This window comes from Manis javanica, chromosome 3 (genome assembly GCF_040802235.1).
Source record: "Manis javanica isolate MJ-LG chromosome 3, MJ_LKY, whole genome shotgun sequence".
Lineage (NCBI taxonomy): Eukaryota > Metazoa > Chordata > Mammalia > Pholidota > Manidae > Manis > Manis javanica.
In genome coordinates, this window is record NC_133158.1 from 20,864,443 (window position 1) to 20,883,215 (window position 18,773).

General features: G+C 37.0%; 1 protein-coding gene across 4 annotated transcripts in view; it reads right to left on the minus strand.

Moving 5' to 3' along the window:
- Positions 1–18,773, minus strand: part of CNTN3 (contactin 3) — a 367,094-nt gene that overhangs the window by 270,531 nt on the left and 77,790 nt on the right. For all 4 annotated transcript variants that reach the window (XM_073230921.1, XM_073230922.1, XM_037019362.2 and 1 more), the window contains one exon: positions 16,084–16,218. In XM_073230921.1, the coding sequence (XP_073087022.1) occupies positions 16,084–16,138 (55 nt within the window). In that variant the 5' untranslated portion in view covers positions 16,139–16,218. The remainder of the gene's footprint in view (positions 1–16,083; positions 16,219–18,773) is intronic.

Sequence of the window (18,773 nt, forward strand, 5' to 3'; positions counted from 1 at the left end):
GCTTTCAAAGCTTTCCTTAATCACTATTTGGATGAAAGACAAGCACTGAAAGTTATTCACATCAAGATAACAAAGAACAAGATGGAAAATGACTTAAGGAAGATGTACGTCAGAGGGCTTGTTCTGTATTTGCACATAGTCTATTGGTTTTAAAATAAGCAGAGTTTATGATTTTCAAATGTAGCTCAACCATTTGCATTTTGTTCACACATGCTGTTCATTCCTAAATCTACACTGTTCAAAGAAGTGAAAGTTCATGTTTGGTGACCATGCATATTATCCTTAATTATGACTCTATAGTTTAAAAAAAGAAGTTTAATCCAGATGATGTAAATCATCTCATAAAGTATGACCAATGGACTCAGTTATAACAGATTTAGGGTTACATGTGAAGGGACATTGGCCTTCACTGCCTTCCCAACTCTTGAAAGAGACAAACATAAATTTTAGGGGTCAAGGCAACACTGTGGAGTAAAACTATGCCAGGTCAGGGGGCTTGGCGCAAGGGTATTGTAGCATGCTTTCTTTTTATGCTGTTTAAGTCAGGAGTGGGGGCCATGTCAGCAGGATAGCGTCAAGGAGCTTGTTTCTTCTTATCTCTCCCATCTGCATACACAGAATCACCTTTTCCCTCTGGCTGACTTCCCTGGTGACTGCAAGTCTCCACCAGGCCACCTGCAGCAACTGTGGTGTCACGGTTTCTCATTCAGATACAGTGAGACAAAGGGCACTTTCCACAGAGTTTGAACAGAAAGTTCTGGAGCCAGTAAAGTCTTCTGACCAAAAAGAAAAAGCCATCATCTCACTCGCTTGGGGCAATTACTCAGGCAACTGAGACAGGTCCACTTCTCTGTATGGAGTCTCTTCCAAACCTCATAGATGGTTCATGATTTCAGGGCAGACTAGATATTGGAGACACAACCACAATATCCACTAAAAGAAGCTTAAGAACTACTGAAGATCATTCCTCCTTCTTGGATTAATAACTACTTACTTGCACAAGTAATTTGTAAGTACTACCAAAATACTAGTAGATTCCAATATATTGATAGCTCTCTACAATTTTAAGAGAAGAATTTGATAAAATAAGAACACTTTAGAATTTCTACAGAAATATATTTTCCATCATAGTGTTTTTAACTAGGCATCGACAAGGATTTTAGTTATCCAAGGAAATTTCTCTTTCTGAAAGACCAAATTAACCTAGCTAGAAGGTTATTAAACCATTGCTTAAAGACTTGTCTACACTCACCAAACTATGGCACTTCAAATTCAAACTCATCTTACAAAGGATTCAGTGTGAAGTATTTACAACTCTCCATGTGAAATCAGGAAGTCCCATTATTTTAACTCATTTTGTCTCTCTCTGGGCTAGAAAAATGTTAGAAACATGCAAAATAATCCTTTTCTATTTTATAAATGTCTTAAGTAATGCTGTCCAAAATAAATATAAGCTGTATACATATTCTTAATTTTCATGGAGTCACATTAAAAAAGGTTAGAAGATGCAAGTGAAATTAATTTTAATAATAGTTTTACTTAGCCAATTATATCTAAAATGTTATCACCTTGAATCTAATTAATATAGAAAATTATTGAGATATTTCGAGGTCTTAATATCTTTGGTATCAAGTCTTTGAAATTCTGTGTGCATTGTACACCTACAACACTTCTCAATATGGATTACCCATATATGGCTAGCGGATTCCATATTGTACTGAGAACATTAAGAGTATCTTATACGGTTAAGCAATTAGATAATTAAGTAGTTAGACAACAATTTCACTGGCTCACTGATGATTCTTAGCTGACACCCGATAACTCTGATGTTATTCCAGAAAAGAAACTACTGAATCAGTAAATAGTGGGGATTAGAGCTCTATACTTTGAGATCAAAAGACAAATAGAAATATTGGACAATGTCATATATTGGGAAAGTTACTTACACTCTTAGAGACTATTTTCCTTGTCTCTAAAACAGAAACAATATCTACCTCCTTGTGTTTTTGTATATTAGATGAGTAAGTAAAGCACTTCTGAAATGCCTGGTATGGAGTGAACAAGATTTCATTCATTAATATTGCTGTTGTTATTAACTTTCTTGTCAATATAGCTTTCCTCATCCAAGTGTTTCTTCCTTTTCTGGCTTTTCCTCAGAATGCTGAAGGTTCTCTTCTCTATCTTTCAGTTTTTTTTACCTAGGCCTCCAGTTCTTAAACTTTTTGATAGCAACTCAGTAAGAAATATATGTAACATCAGGACCCAATACACATTTATTAAATGGAAAGATCTGTGGGTCCATGCATATTGTCTGTTTTATTTCACTGCAGTATTGTAAATGTCTACTATTGCTCAGCAAACAGCAATTACTAAATGGTCCTTGCACTCTGTAATATAACAGAATATACTGTAGAATATCCTACTCCATCTTCATTCAAATTCTAATTCATTTACTCTAATAAAAAGCACTGGTCTGATTTTTTAAAACCCACTATTTAGTAATGACCTTAGGTTTGGAAAACTCTCATCCCCGTTTGGTGGCAGGTCTTCATTCCATCCATAAGACATACCGCTTGATGTGGACAGAGGTTATATGCTTTAGACACAAGGTAACATAAAGCCTTGAAATCATCCTTGACTCATCCTCCTCTGTCATATCCCATATCTATTCCATAAGCAAATCCTCATGATTCCACCTCCAAAATACTTGCAACATTTCATCACCAACTCTGTAACCATCCTATAGTCAGCCACCATCATCCCTTGCCTGAGTATTGAATTAACTTGTAACTGTGCCTCTGCTTGCTCACCTGCCCCTCTACAATGAATCCACAAAACAGGACCCAGTAATATCCTTCCAAAAAAAAGTTAGATCATATCACTTCTCTCTCAAACCATGCTCCCTGGGAGCATTCAGAGTAAAAGTTCTAGTAATTTTCAATGGTTTATAAGGTCCTGTGTTCTCTGTTGCCTCCATTTCCACAATACCTCTTGGCTTTCGCCTACAATTTCAATCCCATAATTCATCCAGGTGCAACCAAGCTAGCTGACTTGCTGTTTCTGCAACACTTGGCTTGTCATATATAAGAACCTTGCGTGGATTGTTGACTCTGCCTAGAGCTCTCTTCCCTAGATATCCACAAGGTCAACCTGTTCACCTCTAAGTCTCTGCTCAAATGTCACCTTTTCAATGAGGACTACCTTATTTAAAATGACAACCCCATATACCAACCCCCATGCTCTCTTCATATTCTCCATTTTTCCCCCTATAACACTATTATCTTCTAACTTGATGTCACTTTCTACCTGAATATGATAATATTTAAACCCCACAGGCATAAAGACACCTGTCAATTTTCTTCACTGAAAACAATGTGCAGGGCACAATAGACATAAGACAAATATTTAGCAATGACCTGAAGCCTAGCATTTTTTAATGGAAAACAGTCAAATTGATCTTAGGAAAATGCCTGGCCAGAAATTAGTATTTAACTCTTTGTTGCACAGGAAAACACGCAGAGGCAAAACAACAGAAGAAAATGGGGAGGAAAAAGAACACAAAATAATGGCTAAACAATAGCCTAAATTTCAGAAAATAGAAAACACAAATTATCAAGCATTTGCTGCATTTATTGAGTTTTTGTCTTTGACTAAACACTAAGTAAGTGAATTCCACACAATGTATTTTCACTTGTCATTATTATGAAATACTCCCTGCAACACGAACAGATTTTTAACTTTAAATACATTAAAAAATGACTCAGTGTGGATTAATGGAGTATCATACTCACAAGCCAGCCTTTTAATCTAAATTTTATGTAGCTCCAAAAAGAATACCAGTACTTTATGTAATCAATGCTCTTTAGAAAATTAAGAGTCCAATTCTTCTCCATATTACAAAGATTACCAACTATGCAATATCCTACATATATTATCTACCAATCAATTTAATATTCCCTTACAAATCCTTAAAGCCTTTTTATCAACTTACCTAGTCAAGTTGACCTTTACATCTTTTGATATCTTAATACTTAAGTAAAATGAACACTGCTTTTTCTATAAATTTGTTCAGAAATATGTAAAACATTTCTCAAACATGGTGAACCAAAATCCATACAACTTGGTCATATTGCAACTTAAAAGTTAAACCTCTGAAGAACTGATGTTTTTTCTTTAGCTACACTTACACTTTCTGAGTGTATCTTCTTTCCAATGAAACTCAAAATTTGAAGGTTGCTCCTATAAAAGTTAATATTGTGAATAATATGTCTGTAGTATATTCCCCTTTAATTTTGCTCCTTCTATAGCAACAGAACTCCAATTTGAGACTTTGCTAATAAAGTTAACACTCCAGGAAAAAAAAATTAGTTTTGATACCCATGTTGATCTTTTTCTGATGAATGTTTGCAAATAATTACTCCTTTTTGCCTCAGAGCTAGATTACTAGCAGTTAAAGAAAATATTTCAGAAGCAAACTTGATACATTATAGGGGACAACCTTCTTTAAAAATTTTTATTTTAAAAGTAGGAGGTTTTACACATACAGTCAATTAATATATGATAAAGGAGCCATGGACACACAGTGGGGAAATGACAGCCTCTTCAACAGCTGGTGTTGGCAAAACTGGACAGCTACATGCAAGAGAATGAAACTGGATTATTGTTTAACCCCATACACAAAAGAAACTCAAAATGTATTAAAGACTTGAATGTAAATCATGAAACCATAAAACTCTTAGAAGACAACATAGGCAAACATCTCCTGAATATAAGCATGAGCAACTTCTTCCTGAACCCATCTCCTTGAGAAAGGGAAACAAAAGCAAAAATGAACTCATGGGACTACATCAAATTAAAAAGTTTTTGTACAGCAAAGGACATCATCAATAAAACAAAAAGGCATTCTACAGTATGGGAGAATATATTTGTAAAAGACATATCCAACAAGGTGTTAACATCAAACATATATAAAGAACTTACACAACTCAACCCCAAAAAGCAAATAACACAATTAACAAATGGTCAGAGGATATGAAGAGACAGTTCTCCAAAGAAGAAATTCAGATGGCCAACAGACACATGAGAAGATGCTTCACATCACTAATCATCAGGGAAATGCAAATTAAAATGACAATGAGAGGGGTGGAGCCAAGATGGCAGCCTGAGTAGAGCAGCAGAAATCTCCTCCCAAAACTACATTTATCTATGAAAATATAACAAAGACAACTCTTCCTAAAATAGAGACCAGAGGACACAGGACAACATCCAGACCATATCCACACCTGCAAGAACCCAGTGCCTCACGAAGGGGGTAAGATAGAAGCCCCGGCCCGGTGGAACTCAAGCGCCCCTCCCCACAGCTCCCAGAGGGAGGAGAGGAGTCAGCAGGGAGGGAGAGAGAGCTCAGGACTGCGGAACACCCAGCCCTAGGATTCCGGACCAGAGTAAAGACAAAGTGCAATGGTGGGGTCCTGGATACTAGGGAAACAGGGCGGCAGGACCGGTGAGTGGGTGCCTGAGGCCAACGTAAGAGAACAAAGAAAGGGGAGTGGCTTTTTTTTTTTTTTTTTTGACGAGTGCTTTTCAGAAGCCTTAAAGGGACAGGGACCCCAATATTAGGGAAACAGGGCAACAAGACTGGTGAGCAAGTGCCTGAGACCGGTGCCTGAGGACAAAGAAAATCACACGTTTTTCAATTTCTTAATTATTTCTCTTTCATTGTTGCTGTTGTTGTTTTGGTTTGGAGACTGCTTTTTGGAAGGCTTAAAGGGGCAGGACAGGACACTTAGACCAGAGGCAGAGAATCTGGGGATCTCTGGGCACTCTAACCCCCTGGGCAGCAGGGAGCACAGAGGCCCCTTACGCAGATAAACAGACTCCCAGAAACACCCCCTCCAATGGGGCTCCACCATTTTGGAGGAGCGGCCCAAGCTAGGCCACACCCACAGCTACAGCGGAGATAAATTCCATAGCAACTGGGCAGGAAGCAGAAGCCCTGTCTGCACACAGCTGCTAAGCACAAGCCACTAGATGTCGCTATTCTCCCAGGAGAGGAAGGCCACAAACCAACAAGAAGGAAAGCTCTTCCAGGTGTCACTCGTACAGGCTCTGCAAACTATCTCTATCACCATGAAAAGGCAAAACTACAGGCAGACAAAGATCACATAGACAACACCTGAGAAGGAGACAGACCTAACCAGTCTTCCTGAAAAAGAATTCAAAATAAAAATCATGAACATGCTGACAGAGATGCAGAGAAAAATGCAAGAGTAATGGGAAGAGATGCAGAGAAAAATGCAAGAGCAATGGGATGAAGTCTGGAGGGAGATCACAGATGTCAGGAAGGAGATCACAGAAGTGAAACAAACCCTGGAAAGATTTATAAGCAGAATGAATAAGATGCAAGAGGCCATTGAAGGAATAGAAACCAGAGAACAGGAACATACAGAAGCTGACATAGAGAGAGATAAAAGGATCTCCAGTAACGAAACAATACTAAGAGAACTATGTGACCAATCCAAAAGGAATAATATCCGTATTACAGGGGTACCAGAAGAAGAGAGAGGAAAAGGGATAGAAAGTCTCTTTGAAGAAATAATTGCTGAAAACTTCCCCAAACTGGGGGAGGAAATAATCGAACAGACCACGGAACTACACAGAACCCCCAACAGAAAGGATCCAAGGAGAACAACACCAATACACATAATAATTACAATGGCAAGGATCAAGGACAAGGAAAGAGTTTTAAAGGCAGCTAGAGAGAAAAAGGTCACCTATAAAGGAAAACCCATCAGGCTAACATCAGACTTCTCGACAGAAACCCTACAGGCCAGAAGAGAATGGCATGATATATTTAATGCAATGAAACAGAAGGGCCTTGAACCAAGGGTACTGTATCTAGCACGACTATCATTTAAATATGATGGCAGGATTAAACAATTCCCAGACAAGCAAAAGCTGAGGGAATTTGTTTCCCACAAACCACCTCTACAGGGCATCTTACAGGGACTGCTCTAGATGGGAGCACTCCTAAAAAGAGCACAGAACAAAACACACAGCATATGAAGAATGGAGAAGGAGGAATAAGAAGGGAGAGAAGAAAAGAATCTCCATACAGTGACTATAACAGCTCAATAAGTGAGCTAAGTTAGGCAGTAAGATACTAAAGAGGCTTACCTTGAACCTTTGGTAACCACAAATCTAAAGCCTGCAATGGCAATAAGTACATATCTCTCAATAGTCACCCTAAATGTAAATGGACTTAATGCTCCAATCAAAAGACACAGAGTGATAGAATGGATAAAAAAGCAAGACCCATCTATATGCTGCTTACAAGAAACTCACCTCAAACCCAAAGACATGCACAGACTAAAATACAAGGAATGGAAAAACATATTTCAGGCAAACAACAGTGAGAAGAAAGCAGGGTTTGCAGTACTAATATCAGACAAAATAGACTTCAAAACAAAGAAAGTAACAAGAGATAAAGGACACTACATAATGATAAAGGGCTCAGTCCAACAAGAGGATGTAACCATTCTAAATATATATGCACCCAACAGAGGAGCACCAGCATATGTGAAACAAATACTAACAGAACTAAAGAGGGAAATAGACTGCAATGCATTCATTTTAGCAGACTTCAACACACCACTCACCCCAAAGGATAGATCCACTGGGCAGAAAATAAGTAAGGACACACAGACACTGTACAACACACTAGAACAGATGGACCTAATAGACATCTATAGAACTCTACATCCAAAAGCAACAGGATATACATTCTTCTCAAGTGCACATGGAACATTTTCCAGAATAGACCACATACTAGCTCACAAAAAGAGCCTCAGTAAATTCCAAAATATTGAAATTCTACCAACCAATTTTTCAGACCACAAAGGTATGAAAGTAGAAATAAATTCTACAAAGAAAACAAAAAGGCTCACAAACACATGGAGGCTTAACAACATGCTTCTAAGTAATCACTGGATCAATGAACAAATCAAAATAGAGATCAAGGAATATATAGAATCAAATGACAACAACAATACAAAGCCCCAACTTCTGTGGGACGCAGCGAAAGCAGTCTTAAGAGGAAAGTATATAGTGATCCAGGCACACTTGAAGAAGGAAGAACAATCCCAAATGAATAGTCTAATATCACAATTATCGAAACTGGAAAAAGAAGAACAAATGAGGCCTAAAGTCAGCAGAAGGAGGGATATAATAAAGATCAGAGAAGAAATAAACAAAATTGAGAAGAATAAAACAATAGCAAAAATCAACGAAACCAAGAGCTGGTTCTTTGAGAAAATAACAAAATAGATAAGCCTCTAGTCAAACTTATTAAAAGAAAAAGAGAATCAACACAAATCAACAGAATCAGAAATGAGAATGGAATAATCATGACAGACTCCACAGAAATACAAAGAATTATTAAAGACTACTATGAAAACCTATATGCCAACAAGCTGGAAAACCTAGCAGAAATAGACAACTTCCTAGAAAAATACAACCTCCCAAGACTGACCAAGGAAGAAACACAAAAGTTAAACAAACCATTTACGAGCAAAGAAATTGAAATGGTAATCAAAAAACTACCCAAGAACAAAACCCTGGGGCTGGATAGATTTACCTCGGAATTTTATCAGACACACAGAGAAGACATAATACTCATGCTCCTTAAAGTGTTCCAAAAAATAGAAGAGGAGGGAATACTCCCAAACTCATTCTATGAAGCCAACATCACACTAATACCAAAACCAGGCAAAGACCCCACCAAAAAAGAAAATTACAGACCAATATCCCTGATGAATGTAGATGCAAAAATACTCAATAAAATATTAGCAAACAGAATTCAACAGTATATCAAAAGGATCACACACCATGACCAAGTGGGATTCATCCCAGGAATGCAAGGATGGTACAACATTCGAAAATCCATCAACATCATCCACCACATCAACAAAAAAAAAGACAAAAACCACATGATCATCTCCATAGATGCTGAAAAAGCATTTGACAAAGTTCAACATCCATTCATGATAAAAACTCTCAGGAAAATGGGAATAGAGGGCAAGTACCTCAACATAATAAAGGCCATATATGATAAACCCACAGCCAACATTATACTGAAGAGTGAGAAGCTGAAAGCATTTCCTCTGAGATCGGGAACTAGACAGGAATGCCCACTCTCCCCACTGTTACTTAACATAGTACTGGAGGTCCTAGCCACGGCAATGAGACAAAACAAAGAAATACAAGGAATCCAGATTGGTAAAGAAGAAGTTAAACTGTCACTTTTTTGCAGATGACATGATATTGTACATAAAAAACCTTAAAGACTCCACTCCAAAACTACTAGAACTGACATCGGAATACAGCAAAGTTGCAGGATACAAAATTAACACACAGAAATCTGTAGCTTTCCTATACACTAACAATGAACCAATAGAAAGAGAAATCAGGAAAACAATTCCATTCACAATTGCATCAAAAAGAATAAAATACCTAGGAATAAACCTAACCAAAGAAGTGAAAGACCTATACCCTGAAAACTACAAGTCACTCTTAAGAGAAATTAAAGGGGACACTAACAAATGGAAACTCATACCATGCTCATGGCTAGGAAGAATTAATATCGTCAAAATGGCCATCCTGCCCAAAGCAATATACAGATTTGATGCAATCCCTATCAAATTACCAGCATCATTCTTCAATGAACTGGAGCAAATAATTCAAGAATACATATGAAACACCAAAGACCCCGAATAGCCAAAGCAATCCTGAAAAAGAAGAATAAAGTAGGGTGGATCTCACTCCCCAACTTCAAGCCCTACTACAAAGCCGTAGTAATCAAGACAATTTGGTACTGGCACAAGAACAGAGCCACAGACCAGTGGAACAGATTAGAGACTCCAGAAATTAACCCAAACATATATGGTCAATTAATATTTGATAAAGGAGCCATGGACATACAATGGCAAAATGACAGTCTCTTTAACAGACGGTGTTGGCAAAACTGGACAGCTACATGTAGGAGAATGAAACTGGACCATTGGCTAACTCCATATACAAAAGTAAACTCAAAATGGATCAAAGACCTGAATGTAACTCATGAAACCATTAAACTCTTGGAAAAAAACATAGGCAAAAACCTCTTAGATATAAACATGAGTGACTTTCTTTAACATATCACCCCTGGCAAGGAAAACAACAGCCAAAATGAACAAGTGGGACTATATTAAGCGGAAAAGCTTCTGTACAGCAAAAGGCACCATCAATAGAACAAAAAGGAACCCTACAGTATGGGAGAATATATTTGTTAATGACAGATCCGATAAAGGCTTGACGTCCAGAATATATAAAGAGCTCACACGCCTGAACAAACAAACAAAAAATAACCCAATTAAAAAATGGGCAGAGGAACTGAACAGACAGTTCTCTAAAAAAGAAATACAGATGGCCAACAGACACATGAAAAGATGCTCCACATCACTAATTATCAGCGAAATGCAAATTAAAACTACAATGAGGTATCACGTCACACCAGTAAGGATGGCTGCCATCCAAAAGACAAACAACAACAAATGTTGGCGAGGCTGTGGAGAAAGGGGAACCCTCCTACACTGCTGGTGGGAATGTAAATTAGTTCAACCATTGTGGAAAGCAGTATGGAGGTTCATCAAAATGCTCAAAACAGACCTACCATTTGACCCAGGAATTCTACTCCTAGGAATTTACCCTAAGAACGCAGCAATCAAGTTTGAGAAAGACAGATGCACCCCTATGTTTATCACAGCACTATTTACAATAGCCAGGATTTGGAAGCAACCTAAATGTCCATCGGTAGATGAATGGATAAAGAAGATGTGGTACATATACACAATGGAATACTACTCGGCCATAAGAAAAAGGCAAGTCCTACTATTTGCAGCAACATGGATGGAGCTGGAGAGTATTATGCTCAGTGCAATAAGCCAAGCAGAGAAAGAGAAATACCAAATGATTTCACTCATCTGAGGAGTATAAGAACAAAGGAAAAACTGAAGGAACAAAACAGCAGCGGAATTACAGAACCCAAAAATGGCTAACAGGTACCAAAGGGAAAGGGACTGGGGAATATGGGTGGGCAGGGAGGGAAAAAGGGGGGGAAGAAGAAAGGGGGTATTAAGATTAGCATGCATGGGGGGAGGGAGAAAGGGGAGGGAGGGCTGTAAAACACAGAGAAGACAAGTAGTGATTCTACAACATTTTGCTATGCTGATGGACAGTGACTGTAATGTGGTTTATAGGGGGGACCTGGTATAGTGGAGAGCCTAGTAAACATAGTATTCTTCATGTAAGTGTAGATTAAAGATTTAAAAAAAAAGGAAGAAATAAAGAAAGAAAAGGGGGATTACTCCTTGATAGGATAAAACTAATGGTACATCAAAGGTTAATGCATGCTTTAAATATCCTTAATTTTGAGCACTTAAAGGGTGTCAGATGATCGGCTATGGAGGTACACTTTTCTGATAATATTCCTTTCTCTTAATAAAAAAAAAAAAGCAGTTCCTGTGTGGTGACCTCCAATGAGTTCTACACAATGGTATATAGGGCATATCAAAGCGTGGGCAAAGGGTCTGTTTGTGTTTATACAGATGATCAAAGCCTAATTTGGCTACCCAGAAAGTGAACTAAGATACGATATGAAGAAGAACTTCCAACATTAGCACTCTCTGGAAGACTTACAGCAGAAGATGATCATCAAAAAACCTCCACAAAGATCCAGGCGATGCTGCAGTTGTAGCTGCATCCATCCCACCATTTCCTGGACTTGCCATTGGAATGAAGAAGGAGATATCTAAGCTGGCCTGTGCATACAGTAAAACAACAAATTTGACTGGATCTATACTGTTGGAACTCAACCAAGAATTAGGAGAAGTGCAAGTTGTAGCGCTCCAAAATCTTAGGACTACAGACTATCTACGGTTGAAAGAACATATGGGATGTGAACAGTTCCCAGAAATTGGTTGCTTTAACTTGTCTGATTTCTCTCAGACTGTTCAAGTTCAGTTGGACAATATCCATCATATCATAGACAAATTTTCACAAATGCCTAGGGTGCCTAACTGGTTTTCTTGGCTTCACTGGAGATGGCTGGTAATTATAGATCTGCTTTGTTTATGTAACTGTATTCCTATTATGTTAATATGTGTGCGCAATTTAGTTAGTAGTTTAAAACCTATACATGCTTAAGTAACTCTACAAGAAGATATGTCAAAGAAATAATCAATCCTCCCATGTTTTCTTCCATATGCTACCTCTATGTCTTTTCTTCTTCCTTCCTAATTACAACCCTTAAATAGAATTCATGCCTCATATCGAATTTACTGAGTATCATAATTCCTCCAAGTGGTAAAGATACCTCAAGACAAATGCTGGGCATAGAAGCCACAGGGCATAAATCTGCAAATAAGTAAAAAGCTAACCTTTTCAAACAATGTGGCTTCTCTCTCACTTACCAACTTTACATTTCGCCATATGGCCCCAGAAGATGACTGGTTAGCCAGAGACAGGTAAGATTCCTCAAGGGAGGAACAACCTAAGACAGGCATAGTCACAGGGGGGCCATCAGGTGAGAAATTGGGAATCAACAGTGGTGAAGCTTAGAACCTCAACCCCCTGTTTTGAGAGAAATCTTCTGCATCCATGGATGTTGGATGTTTTATTGCCCTTGTCTAGCTCGGATTAAAACATAGTCTACAGGCACACACCTGATCATCTACAATTGCTCTCTTACAACACTAAACTATGTTTTCTACCTTTATCTTGCATCTACCTACCACTTCAGCATTTTATTAAAAATAAAAATAATAATAATAATAAAGGGAGAAATGTGGGATCCACATATATATCAAGTATAAAAATCAAACGAATATTCATATTTGACCTGATTGTTTATAGTTCATAATGCGTGATCAAAACCGAAAGTTTCTGTGATGACTGCCCTTGTACTGTTCACCATGTAAGAATTTACTCACTATGTACGAATTAGTTCACCATGTAAGAACTTGTTCTTTATGCTTCAGAAGATTGGAGACTGATGAGAATTAGGCTTGAGATGGATTAATGATTGTGCATTGAGCATTGACTCCCCTATACAGAATTTTATTGTTGTTAACAACCATTTGATCAATAAATATGAGAGATGCCCTCTCAAAAAAAAAAAACAAAAAACACAATGAGATATCACCTCACACCAGTAAGGATGGCCAGCATCGAAAAGACTAAGTACAACAAATGCTGGGTAGGATGCGGAGAAAGGGGAACCCTCCTACACTGCTGGTGGGAATGTAAGCTAGTTCAACCATTGTGGAAAGCAGTATGGAGGTTACTCAAAAAGCTAAAAATAGAAATACCATTTGACCCCTGAATCCCATCCTTGGAATAAGAATACAACTTCTCCGATTCAAAAAGACATATGCACCCCTATGTTTATCGCAGCACTTTTTACAACAGCCAAGATATGGAAGCAACCTAAGCATCCATCTGTAGATGAATGGATAAAGAAGTTGTGGTACATATACACAATGGAATATTATTCAGCCATAAGAAAGAAGCAAATCCTACCATCTGCAACAACATGGATGGAGCTGGAGGACATTATGCTCAGTGAAATATGCCAGGTGGAGAAAGACAAATGCCAAATGATTTCCCTCATTTGTGGAGTATAACAATGAAGCAAAACTGAAGGAACAAAATGGTAGCAGACTCAGAGACTCCAAGAATGAACTAGTGGTTACCAAAGTGGATGGGTGTGTGGGAGGGCAGGTGTGGAGGGAGGGAGAAGAGGACTGAGGGACAGTGACTGCATTGGGGTATGGGTGGGGACTTGATAATATGGGTAAATGTAGTAACCACATTGTTTTTTCATGTGAAACCTTCATAACAGTGTATATCAATCATACCTTAATAAAAATTTTTTTTAAAAAAAGACAAACAGATGGCCAACAGGCCCATGAAAAGATGCTCAACATCACTAATCATCGGAGAAATGCAAATCAAAACCACAATGAGATATCATGTCACATCTGTTGGAACAGCTATTATCAAAAACACAAGAAATAAAAAGTGTAAGTGTTGGTGAGAGTGTGGAAGAAAGGGAACCCTTATTCATTGTTGGTGGGAATGTAAATTGGTGTAGCCACTGTGGAAAACAGTATGGATTTCTCAAAAAACTAAAAATAGAAATATCATACATTTTAGCAATTCCATTTCTGGGAATTTACCCAAAGAAAATGAAATCCCTAATTTGAAAAAATATATGCATCCTTATGCTTATTACAGCATTATTTACAGTAACAAAGATAATGGAGGCAATCTAAATGTCCATTGACAGGTGAATGGATAAAGAAGAAGTGGTACATATATACAATGGAATATTGCTCAGCCATAAAAAGAATGAGATCTTGCCAATTGTGACAACATGGATGGACCTAGAGGGTATTATGCTAAATGAAATAAATCAGAGAAAGACAAATACCGTATGATTTCACTTATATGTGGGATCTGAAAAACAAGATAAATAAAACAGAAATAGACTCATAAACACAGAGAACAGACTGTTGATTACCATCTCAGGAGGAGAAAGATGAAATAGGTGAAGGGGATAAAGAGGTAGAAACTTCAAATTCTAAAGTAAATTAGCCACAGAGATGGAAGTACAGCATTGAGGATACATCCAGTAATATTGTAGTATCTCTGTATGGTGATAAAAGGTTAATACGTTTATGGTGAGCATTTAGTAATGTATGTAACTGTCAAATTACAATGTATGTTGTATATCTGAAACCAATATTGCATATCAACTATATTTCATAAAAAATTTTTTTAATAAAATCAAAAGGCCAATTAAATTTGTGGGAATACAAAAAAAAGTGGGAGGTTTTAATTTATAATCTCTTACTAATTAGGATTTATTCTGCCATATATTATCATTTAAATACTTGAACAATGTTTTAAGTTTGACATAATGGCTCGAAGTCTATTCCAATATATGTATACATTCAAGTAATGTGCCTCATCTGACAATGGCCTCATTCCACACCAATTTCCTACTCTTAGAAAAGAAAAATGACAGGCCGCCCTTTTGTTAGTTTCCTTAGATATCACAACAAAATTGTATTTATGTAGAAAATTGGTCTTCTTCTCAGAAGATGGGGCTAAATGGTTTGAAGCTGAGAGGTGATGATTTCTGTAACATTTTCAAATGAGTTAGCCACATAAATAAAAGGAAAAAATTACACATGCATACATATATAGACAGAACAAATACAGTAAAATGACACAATGGTTAAATATAAATGGTGCATGCATGGGTATCTTCGTACTACTCTTCCAACATTAAGGTGCTGGAGAATTTTTATAACACAAAGAGGGAAAATGATAAAATAAAACAAAAAGTAATTGCAATATATATGCCACATTACTATTAAAATCCTTCTCTCACGCTTCCACTTCTCCAAAAAACAAAACAAAATAAACAATAAGGAAATACATCAAATGATTTTTAATAGTTGCTTTGGTATAGTACACATGTAAGAATTACTCCTTTTTCTTTCTTCTTTGTTCTTAATTAAAAAATAAAATAGCTTATCTTAATTTTTGACCCTTTAATAAGTTATTTGCTAAAATAAGAACAGTATCTTTTTGAAGATTAGATACAAAATTACTGTCATTCTTTAAAATTTATATTCTCCCTTGTACACCAGCAATTATATAACTTTTAGCTTCTTTTGGGAAAAAAAAGTCATGAATTAACATCTTCAAATTCTGATGAGAAGATATGTTCATAATACTGTAATAGACATGTAATCCTAGGTGTTATTCTTTTTGCTATGGGAATCAAATGACATGTAAAAATTCAGGAGTGAAAAGAGTATCCAGTTTTCAGAAGAGAGAATTAGAATTCTTTTTATAGGGAAAAAAGATTTATTTTTCTTTGCTACTGGTGGAGTATTATTTCAACATTTCAAAACTATTTAACATATGACTCAAATATAGTTCTAAGTTCAATTTAGAAAACACAGCTTTTGTTACCTCCTAGGCAGCCAATGAACGAAAGCAGGATCAACTGTTTCCATGACAACATCATCTTTAATTGCCAAAAGCAAGAGTAACTCTTGTCCAGTCTCTGAGGAATAGAATGCTTTGTCTTCAGTTAAATCGTTTAATCTGTAAAATATATATACAGAGAAGTTAGATTTGGTAAATACAAATTGCTTTAAAATAATAGATTTTCTTATTTTCATAATACTGTGTCATTCCCAGGTACTCAAAATCCTCAAATGAAATTAATCTTCTTTGATACAAAAGAGAAGACATACAAAATGTAGATACTTAGATAACACTTTATGGAACTGATATGCAGATGGAAGTGGCTTCACAGAATGAGAAATATTCAACAATACTAAAACATTAAATTAAATATTAATATACTTAATATTAAAACTTTCACTGGATAATAATCAGAACAAATATTACCCTGAAATTCTAACTTTTCTCATTTTCTCTAATAATATTTGGTGAAATTAAGAATCAAGCTGATATCTTGAACCACTGTGTTTGTAGTCTCTGAAATCCTAATAAGGCATACAAATTATCAATAGCATTATCGATGCTCATCTTAAGCCTATTTTGTTTTTCAGAGATAACCATAGAAAGCACCCAATTACATACACTGCATAAAACAGACCAAAAATACTAATGGTGGAAATTGTTGAGTCTGAGATTCTTACAAATTAAACCATTTTCTTTTTTGCTTTCTTGAATTTTCATAAACTTGAATGTGCTTGCAGAGAGGAAATAACTATGTGAATACCCTGGTGTTATTTTCAGTGGCCATCTGAAACTAGTTAAACTGCATGGTTATAGATCCTGTAGGCTAGATAAGCATGCCTAAAATCAGATAATCTTTTCTAGATTGCTGAAACTCAGCTAGTTCCACACTGCACAATGAACTTTAGAGTTAGCTCCTTTAGCAGAAGGGGTGTAAAACTGATTCAACAGATACAACCTATTGGTATGTATTAGTTGTTGAACAAAAGAGAGCAATCTCAGCTAAAGACAGTGGTTCTTAATCATGGGATCCTAATGTGTGATATCACATATTCAGAATTAAGTCAGAATTAAGTGTGTCCCCAATAATAATTTCAAGAGTGAAAATATGAAACTTTCAACTTATGTACGTAACATATGACATCTGTCATTCCACTAATAATGTTGATTTTGTGTACTTGTAATATAATACGTGTTCTTGGGTGGGAAGTAAGAGATGGAATTGCAGCAGGAATGTCAGGGTTTGGTTAGAACTCTGACCTCACCCATGGGAATCTGGAACAGGTGGAAATACAATGGAGAACTAACATTCCAAGAACTCAGGTTAGCAACTTACAGCATCATAGAATGTGTGACCATCTCTCACTGCCCTGAAAACTACAAATTTCAAGTGTTTTCATTTAGGTTCCCTTTCAGGCAAAGACTGCCAAGTGAATTCAAGTGTAAGCAGCTTAATGGGGAAGTGAACGCAAAAGGAGGGCACTGGGAAGTGAGGCAGGGAAAGCAAGGCAGCCAACAAAGGGCAAGACAGAAAGTTACCAACCCCTGTGAGTGACTCTCCGAAACTCTTCAGAGGGGAAACTCTGAAAGCTGAGCCTGTGTAGAATGTATGCATTGGAGTTATCTAAAAATTATCCGGGAGTTGCCCAGAGTTATTCTTGCCAAGGGGCAAGGGAGCTGGGGTGTTTATACACCAACTCCTATTACTCATTGTTTAGAGGCTATTATCAGTGAGTATGAATTACCCAGCATTCGAGCCTCTCACTGGGGGAGCAAAATGGGAGCAGAGGCCAAAAATGCCTTCACATAAAGGTGGGAACTGGAAGTGGTGTGTGCACCGAAGTGATAAAAGCAAGAAGATATGAGTGGGGCATACATAGTGTCTGTTGCAGTAGGCATATGAAAGACTTTTTAAAGCTATTTTCAATACCGTTAGGTCTCCAGAGACGATGGACAAGATCACTGATGTCGTAAGTATACAAGGAAGGGCAAACATTCTCCCTCAATCATGATACTTCTCAAGCCTTTCCAGTGGTTGTCTTCCCCTGATTGGACAGAAGGCTTTCAGATACAACTCTGCCTTCCTTTATTGCTTCCCAATATGGCACTTACCCCCAATAAGTCATCCTTTATTTCTTCCAAATTATGGATACTTTTTGTATGCGTAATTTTCAGTTACCAACTTGAATGATAACTGAAATCACTCTAGATTATATTTAACTTATACCAGACAGCTATGTCATGCATGTGAGGAACCTTTAGTCCAGAAATCAAAAGGGGCACTCCCTTTCTCGCTCACTTTCTCTCTCTCTCAGACACATCCCCCCAAGTAGAAAAGAATAATATTAAAAAAATTTCAAATAAAATACCATGGCAATTAGTCATACAAGGTATGGGAAACATGAAATGCAAATATAACACATGATGTGTCAAAAATTCAAAAAAAGTTAAGAAGCAACAGCAAGGCATATTAAATCCTGGGAAGATGGGTAAGTCTTGAGCACAGGAAAGGCTTGAAGACTATAAAACAGATTGAACCACTATTTCCCCCTTTCGGGAGTTAAGGCTATCTGGTTTATATACTAAATCATACTTGGAAAGGATTTGGTAATAACAAAATAACAGACTTTAAAAGAACCCATAGATAGCATTTTCAGGGAAAAAAGACACAC